The sequence below is a fragment of the Podarcis pityusensis genome (assembly GCF_964106645.2).
Source record: "Podarcis pityusensis genome assembly, chromosome: 4".
Classification (NCBI taxonomy): domain Eukaryota; kingdom Metazoa; phylum Chordata; class Lepidosauria; order Squamata; family Lacertidae; genus Podarcis; species Podarcis pityusensis.
Genome location: NC_138027.1, coordinates 83,748,278 through 83,769,289, shown reverse-complemented (window position 1 = coordinate 83,769,289; position 21,012 = coordinate 83,748,278). Strand labels below are relative to the sequence as shown.

Here is a 21,012-nt window from a genome sequence, read left to right as displayed (position 1 = left end):
TCCCATTCATTCCAGAGAGAGAGAGAATTGATTCATTTCCCCCACTGAAATCAGTAGGTCTTGAAAGTGTTTCTTTTTGTAGTGGGATTGTGCCTCAATTTTATACGTTGTGGGGTTAGTTAGACATCCCTCATGGACACAAGTGCTTGAGTTCTTCTGTTCCCCGCTGTTTGAGTGGGGCACCCAATATGACCCGTGGGCTGGAGAAACAAAAGCCTTTTCGTGTTTGTGGCATGCTCTGCTTCCCCCACAGCCAGCAGATAATAAACGGCTGTGTAGCTTATTCTTACTACTTCATTGTTGTTGTTGTTGTTTTAAAAAATCCCTGATTGGATTTAGTGGCTTCAGTGCCCTCAAGGAATATCTCTCCTGTCCCTTCTTGCCTTGTTACCTTAGCCAAATTAATTAATTAATAAATCACACACTGCTTTGTCCCACTGGGAAACAGTAGCCTTGATTTTAGAGCTCTGGCAGAAAGCGAAAGCATCTCCCTCTTCACAGTAACTCCTGATTAAAACAAAATGGAAGGAGGTGGAGGAGGTATGGAGAGAAATCACTACAGGGCCTTATAGAAAACTCTTCAAGTCAAAGCACACCTCTATAGCATTCTTCTCTTCAATGGGCTTTTATCTTGATTATCTCCTTGTAGACAATTGCTTATTAATAGGCACTGATTGTGCGCCCAAGATGTTTCAGGCCCGACGGGTAAAGCTCCACTGTTCTGTAAGTGCTAGTAATGATTTTTTGTGTGCTTTCAGGTTCTTGTCACTGCGGAAAGTGCATCTGTTCGCCCCAGGAATGGTACATCACAGGGGAATTCTGCGAATGCGACGACAGAGACTGTGACAAACACGATGGCCTTGTTTGCACAGGTGTGGCACAATCGCCCTGCCAACTCCTCTCTTTAAGCACGTAGGATAGCAGAGACTGAAAGAGTTTATCTGGTCTGCCAGCCTCTGCCACCCAAAATGGTGCAACTGTCCACCCAACGGCCTCCCACCCACCAACATATGCACTTTTGACCACACTGTGCTTATAAGCTGAGAGAAAAAGCAACCCAGTAGGGTTGCCTACAAAGCTCATAGTTCCAAATGAACAGGAGGAAACCTCTCTCCTGGTTTGGGAAGGTCAAGAAGACAGCTAGATAGCTCAGTTGGTTAGAGCGTGGCACTGATAACGCCAAGGTTACAGGTTCAATCCCCATATGGGACAGATGCGTATTCCTGCATTGTAGGCAGTTGGATTAGAGGACCCTCAGGGTCCCTTCTAACTCTTAAGATTATATGAGAAATCTGCCAATTTTGTTTTTTCTGTGTTTCTCTCTGTTTTTGAATCTTAAGTTCAGTTTGCCGCATTTCAGCATCAGTTCATAATATATATGGATATCTATATCTATAATGAAAACTGGTTGGCAATTTAGTGTACATTTTTTCTAATATTACATATCATTTTGCCTAACATACACATTTTCGCAAGCTATTTCCCCTGCCATCTCCCCCGCCTTATTTTCAGCGATATGTGCACTTATATGCACACTCCCCTAGGGCTTGTTGTTAGAAAACTGTCACTGACAGCAAGGGAGGGGAGTTTGTTTGATGACAGGCACACATCTTAAAGGCCACACACACTATAGCTACATTCTGTTTCCCATGCTCTCAAAACACAGTATTTTGTCACTTAATAAAATATGACCTTTGGGGGGGGGGGCGGGAAGCAATCCGTGGTGACAGTGAGAAGCAAATCTGTACAAAAGTTTGTCGAAAGCTCTATGTAGGCCCTTTCCAGTGCTGGAGGGCACATTTCCCATAATGCTCCTTTTAATAGCTGCCGCTGACTTATCCTGATGGATAGCAGAGCTCCTGCACTGCTGCTGAAGATGTGATATTGCACTGAAACTGCTATATTGGGATTAACCTTAGTTTAGTGCGTTGAAAGAAAGCTACATTTTTCATCTTGGGAAAAGGCTGGGGGAAACACCCTTTAATTTCTCTGAATGACTTGCCCTGTTATTGGAGAATACATAACGCAATATGAAATGTACTTCTTTAGTTGAGTTTCCTGCATTTCAGGGGGTCCCTCCCAGCTCCGCAATTCCATGATTCTAGAACATCAGGGAAGCACGTGTGTGTTTACTGGACAGTGGCAGAACAGCACATTTTAGCCAACAGCCATGCATCTTGCAGTCTGGCCTGATGTCTGGACGCTTTCCATGAGGATGTCAAGGAGCCTGACAACTTTTCTCCTGACATGATGGCTGGCAATTAAAGGTCTGCCCATCTGTCTTCTGCCCAAGAAGCGCAGACAGCAAATGCCAAATAGGCAACCGTAGCTATCAAGAGACAAGGGAGGAGGGGGATGTCTAGTGACATTAGACCTCTCCTTTTTTTGCCAGGAACATACGTACTTTGGAGGACAAACGCTCTGTTGCTGCAACAGGTTTTGACCTTGAAATGGCAGGCGAATGTAGGGAACAAACAGCTAAACAAAGACTTACAGTACTTGCTTTTGATAATCTAACCCAGGGATATGGAAAGGTGAATGGACTCCAATTCCTATCAGCCCCAGCCAGCAATTAGGGGTGATAGGATCTGTGACTCAACAACATCTGAAAGGCCACAGGTTCACCATCCCTGATTTACCTTGACATATGCAATCTCTTCATGGAATACCTTTCCCAGGGAGGCTCATATGGCATTTTGAGATGCCCTTGTGGTGCCAAAGACTTCCAGGTATTATTTTTTTAAAACATATAGCAGGGAACTCTGCAACCAGATGACCTGCTCCAGGTGCTAACAGTTCTGCTCCCCTTTCTTACGGTTCTTTGCTGGACTGACCTCTAAATAGAGGATGTCTTCAAATGTCAAGTAGGACCAGTTCATTTTTTGGTAAAGAAAAGAATGAGGTGTTGATAAAAGCACTGCAGGCATCAGCACAAAATGGCTGCCACAGGCAGCAAAGAGAGAGAGAGAGAGAGAGAGAGAGAGAGAGAGAGAAGCCCTGAGTTGGACACATGGCCACCCTAGGTAGTTGGTAGCAAATTGGACACAAAGGTTTCTGTAAAATGGCAGCTAAAGCTAGTTCACAGTTTGTTCACTGGTGCAGAGGAAGGAGACAGTCTTCAGGAGCATGAATTAGGTCTGTGAATGGCAGGCATGAGTTTGGGGGCAAGCACGCCATCCCAAAGGGACACGGGTGGCGGTGTGGGTTAAACTGATCAGAAGGTCGGCGGTTCCAATCCCCGGGAAGGGGTGAGCTCTCGTTGCTCAGTCCCTGCTCCTGCCAAACTAGCAGTTCGAAAGCACGTCAAAGTGCAAGTAGATAAATAGGTACCGCTCCAGCAGGAAGGTAAACGGCATTTCCGTGCGCTGCTCTGGTTCAGCAGAAGCGGCTTAGTCATGCTGGCCACGTGACCCGGAAGCTGTACACCGGCTCCCTCGGCCAATAAAGCGAGATGAGCGCCGCAACCCCAGAGTCGGTCACGACTGGACCTATTTGTCAGGTTTACCTTTACCTTTACTCCATCCCAAACCTGACTTTTGAGTCCTGAATTCTGCCAATGCCCTAGTATTATACACACTTGGTTGCCTTGAAAGAAGCATGCAAGGAAAGGGATCTGGATTTGGATATAGCATAACTAAAGCGTCTCTAGAGGATCAAAAGATGAAGATGCCCATTTTCTTTTGTACCTTGAACTGCAGCACAAAGATTGGAGCTAAGCAGCTCAGAGGCAGCTGGCTGTAAACTCTGATGGTTTAATTGTAACCTTCAGTGTCTTCTTGATGGCAAACTGTTTAGCGGGCTTTTTTTTTGGTGACGACTTAATCAAATTGCAAAGCGAGTTCTGTCCAGCAAGAGAAAATATGTACAGGGGGAAATAAAGCTGTTTGATGGTTTGCGACGTTTGCAGAGCAACACATGTTTAATGAAGTACATTTCAATTATGGATAATTATAGCCTGTGTTGTTTTGTTCCAGGAAATGGTATATGTAGCTGTGGAAACTGTGAGTGCTGGGAAGGTTGGACTGGAAATGCTTGCGAAATCTGGCTTGGGACGGAATACTCCTAATGCTGCCACGGAACACTGAAGACTGAAGGATTTTTGGGTCTGGTGCTTGTTTATTTTAACTTAGGCTGCTAGAATACTTAAATGCAAGACAAACTTTAAGACAAGCAAATCCAGCACTAGATACAAGTGGGCACAGCAGCATATTTCCAGGTGTGTGTGCATGGGGGCGGGGGGAATCCAATAAACAACACCAGGTTTTGATCCTGCTCTCGGTGCAGTCAGTGGGAACAGGATAGGGCCCCTCCAATATCACAAAAGAAGACAGTATATCCTGTTAGAGTGCCACAAATAATCTTTGCTGGAAATTGCACAGACAAGACACATTATATAACGTAGTTGGGCTACTGAATTTCAGCTTCATTGTGTAATAAGAACTATCTGTATGAAAATGCTGGTTCAGAAATATGTAAAAATTCCAAATTAGAGGGAGAGGTCCCTTTGATCCTGGCCTTTTCTCTCTTGCACACACAGGCACACGCTCACTCAGCTACACACACCCTCTCTGCTTTGTGTTGCCCTACTCACCACCCCTTTCCACAGGTCTCTTGTAAGTGTAGGGAAGAGATGGAATGGAAAGGAGGCACATGAGGAAATTTCTCCCTCCATGAAGGTTTTGCTTTTTTTCTTAAAGGGTGAGCTGAAACTACTTACCTTGATTTTTAAAAGTGCCAGAAAATGACTTCCTACATCAGTGATTTTAGGTCCACGTTGAAAGCACGTTTGCATTGTTTCAGTTCTGTTACCCAGTGCTGTTTTCCCTTCCCCTTTCCCCCCTTTCTTTCCATCATTTGCCCCCACTGCTCACAATCTTACTGGCTGCTATGAGCCGCATCACACAGCTAAGGATGTCACTGAACATCCTTGGGGGACACCCATGACTCTGGGGACACCCGTGAACAAAATCAGAGGTGTTGCTGCAGCCAGCTGGAGTTGATGGTAGTGTGGTTAAATTAGGCCAAAGTCTGTGAGAGTGAAGGAGGAGGAAGAGGAGAAGGAAAAGAGAGACTACCAGGAGCACCAAGCAGGAATGGAACAATGCAGATGTTTGCCAAAATGCGTGTTTTTAAGTAATCTTTTTATTGGCAATCAGATGTGCCGCTGTTGTGTAGAACACCCCAAGTGTCTAGGACTATGTGAATGAATTGTAAAGCCCCCCTGGGCAAGCAGAAATGAATTAGTAAAAGTAATTCAGCAGTACATATACAGTGGTACCTCGGGTTAAGTACTTAATTCATTCCGGACGTCTGTTCTTAACCTGAAACTGTTCTTAACCTGAAGCACCACTTTAGCTAATGGGGCCTCCCGCCGCCGTGCCGCCGGAGCACAATTTCTGTTCGCATCCTGAAGCAAAGTTCTTAACCCGAGGTAATATTTCTGGGTTAGCGGAGTCTGTAACCTGAAGCGTATGTAACCTGAAGCGTATGTAACCCGAGGTACCACTGTAAAGGCCTTGATTTGGCTCACTCACCAATACCATCAGGGACCTGGAAAGAAAAAAGGCAGTGGTGTGCCAGGGGATATGGTAAGCCAGAGCACAAAAAGCACTTCCTTCACACAGAGAAACTTACTAGTAGGGGTGACCTCAAGGTTGGTTGCTGTTTCATGGTCGCTGATCCACAGGACTAACTGAATAGCTGAAATAGGGTGAAAGGCGATTCAGCCCCGTTTCCCACTAGGTATATGCAGGATTTTTTATATGCAAAAAAGGTGCTGGAACTGCCCCCTGCACCTCCCTCCCCCCCCCCCACATGCCGTGTGAACCCTTCTCTCGCTTATGTCTCCCATCCACAGGCTGGCAGCCATGCTGCCCCCACTGTCCCTGGGTGCCAGGGCAGTGCGGAGGACCCTTCTTTCCCTCCATGTGCTTCCCCACCACCTTCTGCTAGAGCAGCCGGAATGAGGAGAAAGAAGGGGCAGCCTGTGGGTAGGCCTCGGTGTCTCTGGGAAACTGGGAGGAGCAATGGCACGGCCATGTCAGGGTTGGGTTCGTGTGTGAGGGAGAAGGAGAAGGGTCATTGGTTTGGGAGTTGGTCCATGCCAGGGCCTAGTGCCAGGAGTTGTTGTTTGAGGGCTCTGGAAAAAGGTGGAGGAACTGTGCTCTGGCACACTGCGGCTGGAAAAAAAAAAAGCTGAGTTTGAGAGGGTTGTGGTGGAGGTTGGGAGTGACTGAAGCAGCAAGAATTTGTGGGCAAAACTGATTTGACAACTGACTTAGTGCCAGCCCTTGACACTTCGCTATGTCCTAGCAGTCTATAATGGGGAATCTGTCCCTCTAATTTCAGCAGGCGGAGCAAGCCTGAGAGCACAGTGCCATGCGTCTGCGCATTTGATTTCTTCATTGAGATGCTGTGGGAAGCCTTGGGGGGGGGGGCTGTGCAAGTTTGCCAAGCCACAGCTTAGATTTTGGCAAAGAGCCAGTTGTATGTACAGATTTGTGGCTCCCAAGCAATCTGTCTTGTGGACTCAAATGCATAAAGAAGGACTGGGAATTTTCTTTTCTTTTAGGGACTGCATGGCTAAAGGTTGACAGGTCCAGAGCCAAAAGTGGGAGGGCCTTTTCTCTCTCTTTTTTGACACCCCCTTTCCCTCTCACACACCGTGCCTCTCTCAGGTCCTTCCCACTCCCTGGGCTACTGGGGGTCAGATCACTCTTGCCCATGGTCTGATCACTTGCAAGGGGCTTCCCCCTTTCCATCCTGTCATCTGCTTTGGCTCTCGCCCCCTCCAGTTGTTTCCCTCCCATCCTCATTATCTTCCCTCCACGTTCTCCCCGCCCGTGTAAAATCAGGCTGCAGACTCCCCATCCCAGCTGAGAGAACCTCTCAACAGCCCTGGAACATTGTGTGCCCATCAGATCTCTTGCAGGCTGAATAAATCAATATACTGTGATGAGTGTCTTGCCATCTAGAGGATAATGGCCAAGGCAGGCTTCTTGGGGATTTCCTCTTGCTCTTAGAACTTGCTGAAAAGGTAACTAAGTGGATTTTAATTGCAAGAATGCAATACTTGCTAGTAAGCTTAACTGCAATCCTGAAGGAAAGATTTGAATCCCAGCATGTGTTTGTGCTGCAGAGCTATTATAGCGAAGCCTCCTGACCCTCTTTGTCCCCTAGGTGGCTTGGTGCATGAGTGTGTGGATTATTGTCAGAGGGGATCAAGTCTTGTGTAGTAGCAGACTGATCACTTTATGTCTCATGGCTCTGTTGATCACATGAATATACCCTGAACTGCACAGCAAGCCTTAAGCGTTTATCACCCATCAGCCATATATTGTGGCTGCTCCCTTGCCTTAGCAGTCCCAGGCAGGCAGCAGAAATAGCTTTGACTAATACCCAGTCCTGACTGCTCTGCTGGTGTTGTTTGGCTTAACAGCCACAAGTTCTGCATAACTGCTTTCCAACGGCATATGGAAGGCATCTTGTTGGCTATCCTGGCTTAGCTATTCATTGCAGAGAACCCTGTCGTGTTACATTAGCAATACTTGCTGCCTGGTCCTTGATGCAAAGCAAAGGAAAACTGATACCACTTTTGGAATGTGTGTTACATGCACCTGGCATTAACTACTATAATCAGACCTAGTATTCACCCAACCTTGCCATTTTAAAAATAGAAAGAATGAAACCGAGGGTTTGCCAGAGGAAGGTCAGTTCATCCAGGTTTGGCAGGGCCCTGAGCAAAGTTGTCTTCTAGTGGTAGAGCAGTAGGCCAGAAAAAAGAAAAGGGGAATGCAGGGCATATAGGGCAGATATATCATTGGGGAGCCCAGCCTCAGCCTCTCCAGGTGCCCAAACCTGATGCCAGCCCTGAGTTCATCTGTTCAGTGTGATTGTGTAGAGAGTCAAAAGTGTTTAGAACAGGACAGCACAGAAAATTGAAATTGTGGATTTAGAACAATAAATACAAATAGGTCAGTCTTAGGAACAATTTTTTAATTTTATTTTTAGTGGTGAAATGCTGCTCAGTGTGGAGTTCACATTGAATTATGGAAAAAGAAATGCACAGCTCTCGGGGAGTTCCCTGCTTTATTTACATAGAATCACTTTTTGTACATGGAGAAATTGGCAGCCCTTTAGTTCCTCAGAGAGAGAAAATTACATACATTTTCTTTCCTTTTCTTTTTAAAAAAAGAATGCTTACATTTTGTGTTAAAGGATGGCAAAAGCAAATTTGCTAACATGTTTGGGGAGACCTTTGTATCCAGATATAAAAGTTTAATATATTATTTTGTTGCAACGACTTGGATGTCTATATTCAGCTTTTGGATTGACCCATAATGCAGAAATAAGGAAAGACCATTGCAAAATATATATTCTTAATTACTGTAAAAACTTGAGTTTATTTTTGTAGAAAGAGCAGGTACTGTTTAAAGAGAAAGCCGCTACCTTAAAGAAATGGCTGAAGTGTGAGATGTTTATAGGAAGCTAGTATTACCTGGGTATGAACAATTCCCTCCCCCCACAACACACACACAGAGCAAACCCTTCATGCGATTTCATTTCTTGTCTCCTTTAAAAACAAAAGACGTACCTCTTATCAGAGCCTGTACTCAGTGACCTCTAAATGTCTGTGCATAATTTATTAAACAGGAGTTATGTGCATGCATAATCAGGCAGAGACTCCTCAGCGCTGTTCTATGCCATCTTTAAACTCCAAATAGTGCACTTCCAAAAAATATATTGATACAGTATTAGCTGAAGATTCCAGTGATGCAATAATTCATAATCATGGTTTGCTGCTTTGACTAGCGACGTCTATAAAACTATGTTTATATTTTAGACATGTGATTTTTGTGACCCTAGAGCAACTGCAATGACCATCTAATGCTGGGCTTTATTTATGTAGAAAGGTACTGGATGGCACATCCACAGTCCAATTAATATGGGGCACAGTTGCGGCTTCCCTGTGCCTGGATCTAAGCCACATTGGTTATAGCTGAATGACAGCATTGCACAGTCAATGCTGATCAGTATAACAAATTGCTAAACGGGCACTTAGCTTAAAAGGGGCTCAAAATAAATGTTATTCCTAACTGACAACTTTGAGACGTTTGCCCCAGATCAAAATTCTGCCATATGCATTGGATTTTGATTCTTGTTGATAAAAGGAAATGCTCTCTGTGCGTAAGTTGGGCCCCATTGTGCATACAGAGTTCCATGCCAGGGTTGGAGCCATCAGATTGCGGCCACATTTACTTGTATGTGTGTGGAAACTGTAAATGGCCTTGAGCTAGGAAACATGCCACCAATCAAACTGGACACTGTACTGTGCTTTCTCTCTCTCTAGCTTTTAATGTATTATCTCCAAGGTCTAAAATACTTACAGAGGCAGAACAGTAACGGGGAAGTCTGAGCTTTGAGCATAAAAAGTATGGAAACTGAAACCCAGTGTATTATCTCCTTTTGAAGGACAGCTCCATTAAATTCAAAGAGGAGAACCTCCATTCAGATGACCTGTATCAATGGGCAGATAGGAATATTGTGGGATACATTTTTCTTCTTCTTGCTGCTTATGTAAACTGTGCCTACCACCAGTTTATATTGCACAAGCTGATTTCATCAGATGGCTGGTGTGAACTAGGGGGCTGGTAAATAATTGCATACATAAAGAGGCCATTTGCTCCCGTCACACCTTCAACTCACATATTAACCACCTTCTCAGTGTAATGCATGCACTGTGCATGTAGGTGCACATAGGAACAACCCAATTAGTTCCTAATGTGCTCCAGCAGCATTCTTCTGTTTTTGCTTCTTTAACATCCTGACACTATGGTTAGTCAACTGTAGCTAAGAGCAGAAATTGTGTTTCCACTGGTAGAAATAACTTCTAGAAAGGCAGGAGAGAAGTCAAGGCTGGCTGTATAAATTCTTAGGATGTGTTGGGTTCCTGACTTGCAATGGTATTTAGACATCTATGTAGCTGCCTTTAGGCTGTCCTTTGCACTACTATAGTTCTTACCATTGCTAGCAACGATTGCGAGGCTTGATTATGTAAATTGGGGGTTGCCAACCTTTTTGGATGGGTGGGCATATTTCAAATTTTTCGGGAGTGTTGGGCACACCAGTTCCAAAATAGCTGCTGTAACACAAAATGCTGCGTGGAGTATGGAATAACACAAAATTAGAGAGACAGCCACCCCCGGCAAGTGGCTGGAAAGTCAGCTATGGCCTGCTGGTCCTGATTGTGGAAATCATACAAATGGATTTTGCACGCGCGCGCGCGCGCACACACACACACACACACACACACACAGGCTATTGCAATCAAATAGCAACAGGAAGCCCTCAGTACCAGGGAAAATGGCCATACCGCACTCACTTGCATTTAACAGAAATTGCTTGGACGTTACCTGCATGTTTTACCCCATAACGTTTTTCCTTTTTCCCTTTGAAAGCTCAGTCTGGGGTCCCTGTCCATGGGCACCAGTGGAAGCCTTCATGGATGTCATGGCATGGGTGCTGGGCTGGCGACTCCTGATGTAAGCACTCTGATATTACTAACCAAATAACTGATAATACTAACCAAAAATGGCACTCTTCACCGTTTGGTTTCAGTGGGCTTTGGCATGCCTTCCTATAGAACTATACTGCATGTGTATCATGACTACTAATGCTATCCTTTATGTCATTACAGAGACTTCTTAGCCAGTTACAGGGTAGCATGAAAAGCAGGAGCATTCCCTTCCCACACAAGCATGAGAGTGAACTTTTCTTAACCCCTAGCAGTTATTGTTACCCCACCCTGCTTAAGACGGTGAAATAACATGGGCTGTAGCTGTGCAATGTGTGATGCATTAAATAAAAAAAAGGGGTGACCTTAAGCAGTCGGGAGCAAACAAATCAAAGTGGCAAGCCATCAAAATGAGTTCCCTACAATGGAGAATTTTGTAAACATTTGAGGAATTAGCGAGTCCACCCTCCAAAATTGCTCTAAAAGAAGAACAATTATGACTTGGAAAAACTTCAGGATAGACTAGTTGCAATATCTTATTAAAACATTGTGCACCTTTGTGGTTTGCCCCTTCAGTTGCTGCTCTTCACCAACTTTTGCACATTTCTGATTTAAGAGGAAGCATAGTGAAGTGGGGGAAGAAATGAGATAAGAATGCCTCTGATAACTATATACCATCTCAGCCTCATTCGTGGAGCCCTTTGTCCAGTGGGAACAAAACAGTCGTAATTTTTGATCACTTTTCTGAGAATGTACTTTACTACAGTTAATTAAGCTATAAGATTTCATCTTGGATGTCATTCACTTGCCTGCATAGCCAATTCACTTTAGAGAAGGGAAGGTGCTGCTGGCTTTTATGCCTCGCTGGCTGCTCGGGCAGCTGGCCAGCCAGTGCTCTTTCAGCCAGCGAGGTACACCCCCCAGAGCAGGCCTCTCATTGGCCAATTTAAAGTGCAGGAGCTGGCGGGAACCCCCAGGCGGCCAGGGCAATTCCCCAATGGCCACCTGGCCATGTGCGTTTTGGCTATCCCAGGGATCGCGACCGAGCACCAGGATCCGCAACAGCCACCTACCTGGAGGAAGGGGTAAGCGTCCATTTTCAATCACTTTTCCGAGAATGTACTTTACTACAGTTAATTAGGCTGTAAGATTTCATCTTGGGTACCATACACTTGCCTGCATAGCCTGTTCACTATGTGTGCCATAATGAGGATTGTCGTTGGCTATATGATTGTGTGGCATACATACAGAAATATAAACTAAGCTGGCTTGTTGCTTTTATATACTGCCCACTTCAACCTAAGATTTAACGTGTAGTTTTATAACCCAACATATAATTTTGAACCCAACGAAAATGTTCAGGGAAAATTAGCAGTACGGTCTTTCCGAGATGGTGCCACTTGAAAACGCAGGTGGAACATTGCAAGTGCAAATGCTTTTCTCATGAGAATTCCCCCAGGAAAGATCAAGTATGTACTCAAGAAACGTGTCTCATTCCAGTGCAAACAGGTCTTATAAATTCACACCCCCAAAGTTTGAGGGTGTGTGTGTTCCTGTGGGGACCCTCTTCTTCACGTGGTCCAGAAAGGATGTGACTTATAATTTGTGGACAACCACGGTCCACTTCAGGGAAGGAATGTGCCCAAGCAGGTTGTATTCAAGTTGTTAGCACACTCAAGGGGGTTGCCAGTATGAAAATAATGATCACTTGCTGAATTTCTGGATATGCAGCAGAAATATAGCAAAATAATCTGATAGGGTCAAGAGATAATCCGGGCCAAAGTGATGGTATTTTTCCATATCCTACCTGTCTGTTTAAAGACTAAGAGCCAAATGCCACACAGAGCAGGAGACTTTTCCTGCTGTCTCTTTCATAACTTAAAAGTAGCTGGAGGTGGGTGTGGCTTAGAGGGACAGCATGGGAAGAAAGGGTTTAGCATCCACTACTCCTGCACTGCTGCTCTGGTCAAATTAGCAGCCTCTCTCCCCAAACCTGCTTTGAAGCAAATAAAAAGGTATCAGGAATAGCTAGATAGCTAAAAATAAATTGTATTTAAGTATCCAGAGATGGTTGGTGTCTTGTCAGGACATAGTTGAAAAGCATTTCAGTGCAATATAAGAGAAGGTATGTAAGCCAAATCACCTAATGCCATAGCATAGTGGCACTAAGGCAGTGAAAGCCTTACCCCATATGGTAAGAAGAAGAGCCCGCCCCCCCTCAATATATACACACACATCCCAGGCAAAATCTTTATAGCAAGTAGTCATTTATTTTTTTAATGCCTTGATAGTTTGCTATAGGGCAATATAATTCTAAAGAAGTTAAATCAAATTGATGCAGGGAAAAATAATTTCATACAAATACTTTATGTTAGTTTTAAAGTAACTTCAAGGCCAGAAAATCCTAAAGTGTGTTGCAAACTTTTATATATTACCTCCCTATTAGATCCCTATAAGAGTGTATGAGTGTTGGTGGGCTAGTGAGAACTCCTGTATGTTGTGGATGCTTCCTAGACAGAACAAAAGGTGGTACTTAATTCAGTATTTTAGCAGGGAATGGGTTTTTTTATGGACTTAGATGAGATTTTGCAGAATAAAGTAAAAGTGTTTTTTTTTTAACTGCTAAAAGGATGAAAGGTGCAATCTTATCCTGCTGCAGTCCATCACTCGGATATCCAGATCCAATGATGAGTTTGGGGTAGGCAAGTTCTAATGCATGCTTAGAGCTCCTTCATCTAGGTTGCCTTTCTCATGTATCTCAGCATAAGAAGCTGCTGGCATGAATGGCAAAACCCAATATGCCCAAGAAATCCATCAAGGCAAGCAGGTCTGATTTCCCTCTGCAATTAGAACTGCATGACATGGCTGGGGTCTGTCATTACCATATTTGTTCTTTGCTGATAATGCTGCCTCCTTTGCGGGGATTGAAGCTAAAGCCAACACAACAAAACATGCAAACTGAGAGAATGTGGGAACACAAACATAGTGTTTACATGGCAGTATACACATTTGACCTGTAAATACAAATTGATTCCATCAAGTTTACTGGTACAGTTCTTTAGCAAGTAACAGACAGTTGAAAAGCAAGTGTTGCTTGACAGAAATTAATTTGAGAGGGAACAAAATGGCAACATGTTGTCCTGGAAAACAGCAAGAGAGGTAATAGATTAAGGAGCTAAAATTTTCTTTGGCATGGTCAAAGGAGAGAGAATTGAGTTTCGCCAAACTATATACATGATGTTTTGCTATACTGCTGACAATGCAATGTTACTTTGCACAACTTTTGGGGGGGTAAAATATCAAATGTTGGGTTGTTGTTTTTAATATGCCTTCATACAAATATTTTATTCAATATGTTGCATCTGTGTATACAACAAAATGGTAATAAACACAAACTGTACAATGCAGACAAACTCATTGCTTATATGTATGTCAGTTTAGCAGTACATACCAACAGGTCTGATACATATAGCCTACGACATGCAGTTCATCATTACCATCCTCTTCCCATGCAGCAGATGAGACAAGAGACAAACCTAAAGGAGTAACTGAAGCACAAGAAACAATGAATCCTCTCCTTTGTGCTGAAACAGGTTCTCCACTGGTTTAAGACCCTTCCAGACACAGAAGAGAATGCCAAAGGTGACATTGTGTGTTCTACTTACAGTACAGCGCCAACCATTCACATTACAAAAATAAACTCAGCCTTAACATTATATTAGCCACTCTCAACCGGTTGGCTTAGCAACATGAGTTTGCATGTTGGAAATTAAATTGTTGTGTTTCAAAAGATATTGATCCCATTTTGCAGAACTTTGATTATGTCTCATGAGCTTCTCCATAGATGAAAAGATGAAGAATTGCCATTGCAGGGTAGACCCAACAGACTATACTGTGATGAGTGCAGTCTGGATTAAGATGCAGTAGGGGCGGAATTTTTTTTCTATGCTGGCCTTATAAAATCAGTTGCATGAGCTGACCGGATAGGATACCATCTTCATACTTCCCAGTGCTAAAGTCAACTGTATACCCAACACCTGCCTCTCCCATTCTTCATCCACCAATACAAAACTGATTCCAAAATTTTGCAAAAAGAATGCATTTCACATCTTTTTTATTTTGCTTTCCTGTTTTATAACTTTGTTTTGTTTTAATTCCAGTTGCACAGTATAGAAACTTAATTGTCTATTTAGAATGAAAGTCAGCAGGCTGCTGGAACTGAGTCTTTAGAGAATAACACAAAACATTTCACATTTGAGAGCAAAGTATGGATAGTTTAGAGACCATCAGTTTCAGTATTTACTACACAGCCCTTGCGCATAAGTGTACCTGCATGAGAAGGCCACACCACCTGCTGATCACCCTGAACATCCAATTAATGGAGGGGAAGTTGGTCCTTTTTGTCCCTATGTGGTAGAGAACACAAGAGAGTGTTTTGAGAAAGCCACAGGGTAAAAAAGGATGCTTAGGGTTTATTTTTGTGCACATACCGTTTTCATAGCTTTTAAACACCTCTTTAGTTTTTTCTTCTTTTGTCTTTTTAAGCGCTTGGAAAATTGAGCATCATTTTATGTGCTTCACTCTTCTGGTTAAAAAGAACCAACCTTAAACAGTCTCTTGTCTTAAATGGAAATAAAACAAAAAATTAATTGGTCTGAATGCTTACATTGTATATTTCTACTTAAGCAACATCACATAACCTACTTGGATGTATATCAAGTGTTTGCTTATTAAAATAGAAGCTGTTATGAAAATCTTGTAAGCGTCAAGAGTTAACCAATGTTCAATCTAGTTGACTACCTAAGCAGGCTGAACATTTCAACAGATCATAATTTATGTAAATGTGAAACAATTTTTAAAAGCCATTCTGAAAACACAGTCTCAAAAAATGAAATGGGGGGGGGGGGACATGAAAATGAACACCGAATAGTCTAATACATGGTTTTCCAGAACTGAGGTACATTTTGGTCCATAGCATGCCTTCTGCTTTTATCAAGTTTTCTAATCAGCACTTTTGAATTCTTTACCAATTCACTTAACGTCTTAACAGCATTTTTCTCATGTCTCCTAAGACTTCTGGCCATTTGTCATTTCACTTCTCAATTGGCTTCAACCCACTCTTAAACTGATATCCAGGAAATGTCAACAGTATTTGTTTTATTAAGCAATCAAATGGTAAAAGTTCTTAGCCTTGTAATTGTGTTAGAATTTTCCTAGGTTCATGTAGTACAATGGAAAGAATACTGAGATCAAGGCAAGGCACCGTAAACCTAGCAATTTGGTGGGCATATATTATCTTAAAAAGCTGGACTGGAAACGTGGTACTGGTGAAATTATATAGAGAGCATTAAACTCTGCATGCTGAGCTTTTTTAGAAAGAAACACAAAGGAACTCTTTAAATATGTCCCATTGAAAAACTTCCCTCTTTTTTTAAAACACTGAAAGTATTAAAGTATATTCTACCCCTTGCATTGGTGCTGCAAAAAAGAACACAGTAACTTCCTTGCCCATGCTTTGCTGAGTAAGAGAGTGGACTACAGCCAAAAAAAAATAAGGATGGGATTACGTTCCATTCATTAAAAACAGGAAGGATTCTATTGTTTCGAAATGGACTTAGGTAGCGCAATTTTCATTCATCTTAATTTTTTTTCTTTAACTTTCAAATAATGAGGACTAGTAGATGAAAAATGAGCCTTAGTTCAGGCCTACAAGGCCTACAGAGTTCTTTGGACCCACTTTCCCAAAAATGTGTGGGTCTTGCTCGCTGGGCAAGGCAAATGTTACCATTACCAGTAAGCCTGTGATATGTATAAAACACACACACAAAAAGAAACTGGCAGGGGATGTCAAACATTGGCCTCGAGAGATTGTTGACTGGCCATGTTTGATGTTTTTCCCTTCTCAGTAATGCCAACCTCAAGAACACACTAGAGAGTATTCATGCCAAATCCCCATTTGTACCTCTGAGACAATGATCCTATTCCTTGACAGGTATAATCCCGAATAGGGTTTCCCCTGATTCCCTGATTGCTTTTCAGAACTAAGCCACCAGCAACGTTTAACTCTGAGAGAAACACAATCCCTGCAAAGGAGTCACACAAACAGCAGAGCGAGCAGCCTTGTAAAAAAGGGGGAAGAAGAGAAAATTCATAATAGCACAGGTTTACAGCATCTATCTAGAAATTACTTAATTTGTGTGCTACAAAATTGAACTTAAAACACATGGGTTTCCTGGACTCAAAAGGGGGGTTATGGGTAACTGTCAGCAGGCAGGATATCAAGTGTACTTGTGAAGTATGTCATTCACATGAGGTGTCACAGTCACAGAAAAGATATTAAAAAGGCATTCCATATCTGGTAGGGCATTCCATGGTCTGAGTTCAGCTGGTTAACCAGGTGTCTTCTTTGCTGTAGGAGGAGTTACGGGTTGAGATTTATCCGCTTGCAATAACCTAGTTTGGGACGAGTGAAGAGCAAGCATTTGCTTGCCTCCAGCTGATCCGCAGACACCAGAGTGAGACAGTCTTGCAAGGATAAAATGCTCAGCCGTACTTAAGAGAGCTCAATAAGTCACAATACCCATGAGGATCTGGCTATGTTGTCTTACTCTTGTTAACTGGTTTGCCTCCATTCATTATTGCCGATGCACTTGTGCTTTTACTTGGAGTCACCCCAGCCTTTGGCACTGTTTCTCCAACATCATGCAAAGATGGTTCTCGATACATGGCAACTACAAATGGGAGAAGAGAAAGAGACAAGATGCGTAAGTAAAATGTGAGAGATCCCAATACTTAAACTCCATTTAACTGAGTTGCTGCTTTATAAAAAAATAAATAAAGGAGTTTAAACACACACACTTTTATAACACTGGTTCTGAAAGACCTACACTGGCTTCCAGTACATTTCCGAGCACAATTCAAAGTGTTGGTGTTGACCTTTAAAGCCCTAAACAACCCTGAGCCTGTATACCTGAAGGAGCATCTCCACCCCCATCGTTCAGCCTTGACACAGATCCAGCACCGAGAGCCTTCTGGTGGTTCCCTCACTGCAAGAAGTGAAGCTAAAGAGAACCAGCCAGAGAGTCTTTTCTGTAGTAGTGCCCACCCTGTGAATGCCCTCTCATCAGATGTCAAGGAGATGTGTAACTATACAATGTTTAGAAGACATCTGAAGGCAGCCCTGTTTAGGGAAGCTTTTCAATGTGCAATGTTTTATTATGTTTTTATATATGTTGGAAACTGCCCAGAGTGACTGAGGTAACCCAGTCAGATGAGCAGTGTACAAATATGGTTGTTGTTGTCATATGTTCCTTCTGATTATATGTACAGTGTTACCTCGTGTTAAGAACTTAATTTGTTCCGGAGGTCCATTCTTAACCTGAAACTGTTCTTAACCTGAAGCACCACTTTAGCTAATGGGGCCTCCTCCTGCTGCCACCACACCGCTGGAGCACGATTTCTGTTCTTATCCTGAAGCAAAGTTCTTAACCTGAAGCACTATTTCTGGGTTAGCGGCGTGTGTAACCTGAAGCGTATGTAACCCGAGGTACCACTGTATAAAAGTTAAAGGGAATTGGAAGCTGGTTGAGTTTAAAATTTACAACATAAAGACATGTAAAGCAAGTATTTATGTAGATGGGGTTAAGACCATTTTAAACAGAGAATGGCAATTGTCTCAAGATGCAGTCTGAATGAGGGACAACTACACTACTTATAATACGATGACATTTTGATTAGACTCCTGTGATGGAGGAATCCCTTTTGGGTTTTGATATATATTAGCTTTCTACAACACTCACTCCAAATTGCCTGGAGACCAGGCATGCTACTCCCAGATCTGAACCATCCAAGTTGTCCCAGGAAGCTGTCACACCCCTATTGTGATTCCACAAGGCTAATGCACGTTCTATCAGCTAGCAGACTAATTAAATATCCACGTGTAAGGGCGACCATCACCACCCTGATAGTTTTCTTGGCCCATTCACCTTTAGCAATTAACAAACACACTGGGAGGGCCAGCTTTAAAACTAGCTTTCCTAATAACTGCTTCTAAATTGGCAAGGCTAGCACCTCCAAACATAATTGGTTAAGGGTCCCAGTTGAAAAATCTGCCCAGTAATGGTGCTACTTTGAAAACACAGACTATAACAATATCAGACTTCCCAATCCTAGGGAAATTGCTGCCCATTGCATTTCCTATAGAGGTGTAGGCATACTGGCTGTTAGTGTTAAGTCAAGCACTGGCTCTGTCAATGCCAAAGTAGGATGGAGAAGTTATGTATGCATACTAAGCAGGGAGGTGGGAAACCACCACTCTCCTTAGTTCTGTTTACGTGTGCTGTGACATGTGAGGAAGGATCATTCATACTCAATACTCCTTTTCACACCTCCCCTCTCAATACAAACATGCTGCTCTCTTTCCATTCAGCATTCTGTCCTGCAAGTAACTTGAGCTCTTGCAAGTTTATGTACTTGAGAGAGGATATGGGAAGAGCTAGGGTGTGCGGAAAGAATAGGCATTTAACAAATAACAAAGTTAATAAGTATGCACAGATTCCTATTTCTTGTGTATGATTGTACTATGGTTCATCTTCACTAAGATTTATGCAGAAGAATGTGCATACAATACGGATCATGCATTCCTAATGCCTCATACTCTTAGGAATTACATCTATACAACCTGTCATTTTGAAAGTATAACTTATGTTTTCATATTTTCCAAATCATCACTCGCTCTCTATTTGTGAAAATAAAATCCAGAATAGTTGCCACATTGTTCTTTTGGAGCAAAAATTGATTTTATTGTGGCATAACCTATTCTGGACTAGACCTACAGGGAAAAATAAAATCTAAACAATCGGGGCCAGAAGGTCGTTAAATGAAAGGGGTAGCAGTAGATCTGTGACATTTCTATGCAGAGCCCAAATGTCTACCCACTAAGAAAAGAGTGAGCCATTTGCAACAGCACTCACTGGTGGCAATGCCATATTTGTGGCCCTCTCCTTGCTTTCAAAGGCAAGGAGAAGTGAAAAGATCAGCTGCATGTAGTGCAGACAAGCCTGCCTGTGTTCTCACCTCCTTTTGCATACTTCTTTCCCAAAGGCACAAGAACCAGTTCCGTATGATATTTGATTGTGGTTGTTTTAATGCTGCTATTTAGTTATTTTTGACTACAGTGGTACCTTGGGTTACAGACGCTTCAGGTTACAGACTCCGCTAACCCGGAAGTAGTACCTCGGGTTAAGAACTTTGCTTCAGGATGAGAACAGAAATTGTGTGGCGCTGGCCCAGCGGCAGCGGGAGGCCTCATTAGCTAAAGTGGTACCTCAGGTTAAGAACAGTTCCAGGTTAAGAATGGATCTCCAGAACAAATTAAGTTCTTAACCCGAGGTACCACTGTATTGCAAACTGTATTAGGACAGATATAGAGTTATCAAAAATAAATACTAAATTAAAACTCAGAAAAATTTAAGGAGCGTAATCAATTATCTTAAACCAATGGCCAAGCCATAACATAAAATGTGCAGCATTTTGTTTAATTTCATTAACTGTCAATGCACATTTTTAAGCATCTTCTGGAAAGCATGTTCTCCCTAAAAGAGGGCACGTGTTGCAGTGAGACCTGGAGGCTGACCCTCTTGTTGTGGGTGGGTATATTGTACAGCCACAACACCTGACTGGTAGGTCCCTCATTGCTGGGTTTAATTTGGCCAATGGGGTGCTGTCTCAATGGATTGAGAGACCTATAAATACCTATGCACGTGACCCAGAGCTTCCTCTTTTGACTCGTGCATCGGAACACCCGCCCACCTCTTCCTATATTTAGGGCATTTTGTGATTGACCTTGCTATGCCATCGTGTGCCGTCTGTCGTTGGGACAAGGGCACGGCAAGAATTTCCCCCACTTGGCTGATTGGCTGTTGCCATTTGGGTTTCGCCTGCCACGTAGCAAATCGTCACAACTTGTAAGGTTGTGGATAGGCACTGGTTCAGGTGATAGGGATGGGGGAACTGTCTCGCCATCCCTATGTGAAGGGTATTCCGTTAAAGGAATCCATGAACTCAACTTGGTTTGGTCAACCCCCTAGCCTGAGTCCAGGGGAGCATCTGGGGAGTAGACATAGCCTGTACCTGGGCTTTCTACCTACCTCAGATGTTCACCCTTGGCTGACCTATGATAGAGCTCTGGGTCAGCGCTACCTGCAAGGGTGCAGGGAGCTAATCAAACCAGAGCCTATGCAACCACTCACTTTCTGTAATCAATAAAGTTGTGGCCTAAATTCTGCCAAAAACCAAACTAAAATTTGAGTCAAATGTGTTTTTATTTAGAGGGGAGGTCTCTGGGTCTGAACACGCAAATCTGAGGAACAATGGCAATAATGAGATGGAATAGATAAGCACAATTGAAAACTTGTTTGAAAGTCACCACTCCTAAGAAATGAGCTCTAAACTGTAGTTCTGTGAAGGGTCTGGAATCTCTATCAGAGAACATTTGCCCA

General features: G+C 43.0%; 2 protein-coding genes across 4 annotated transcripts in view; one reads left to right on the top strand and one right to left on the bottom strand.

Annotated features, from left to right (window-relative positions):
* The window catches only part of ITGBL1 (integrin subunit beta like 1), a 145,310-nt gene extending 131,384 nt beyond the window's left edge, over nucleotides 1-13,926 (top strand). The window contains exons 10-11 of the mRNA XM_081003140.1: nucleotides 759-872; nucleotides 3,975-13,926. Coding sequence (XP_080859266.1) covers nucleotides 759-872; nucleotides 3,975-4,066 — 206 coding nt within the window. The 3' untranslated portion in view covers nucleotides 4,067-13,926. The remainder of the gene's footprint in view (nucleotides 1-758; nucleotides 873-3,974) is intronic.
* The window catches only part of FGF14 (fibroblast growth factor 14), a 292,035-nt gene continuing 284,782 nt past the window's right edge, over nucleotides 13,760-21,012 (bottom strand). For all 3 annotated transcript variants that reach the window (XM_081003296.1, XM_081003297.1, XM_081003295.1), the window contains exon 5: nucleotides 13,760-17,244. In XM_081003296.1, coding sequence (XP_080859422.1) covers nucleotides 17,108-17,244 — 137 coding nt within the window. In that variant the 3' untranslated portion in view covers nucleotides 13,760-17,107. The remainder of the gene's footprint in view (nucleotides 17,245-21,012) is intronic.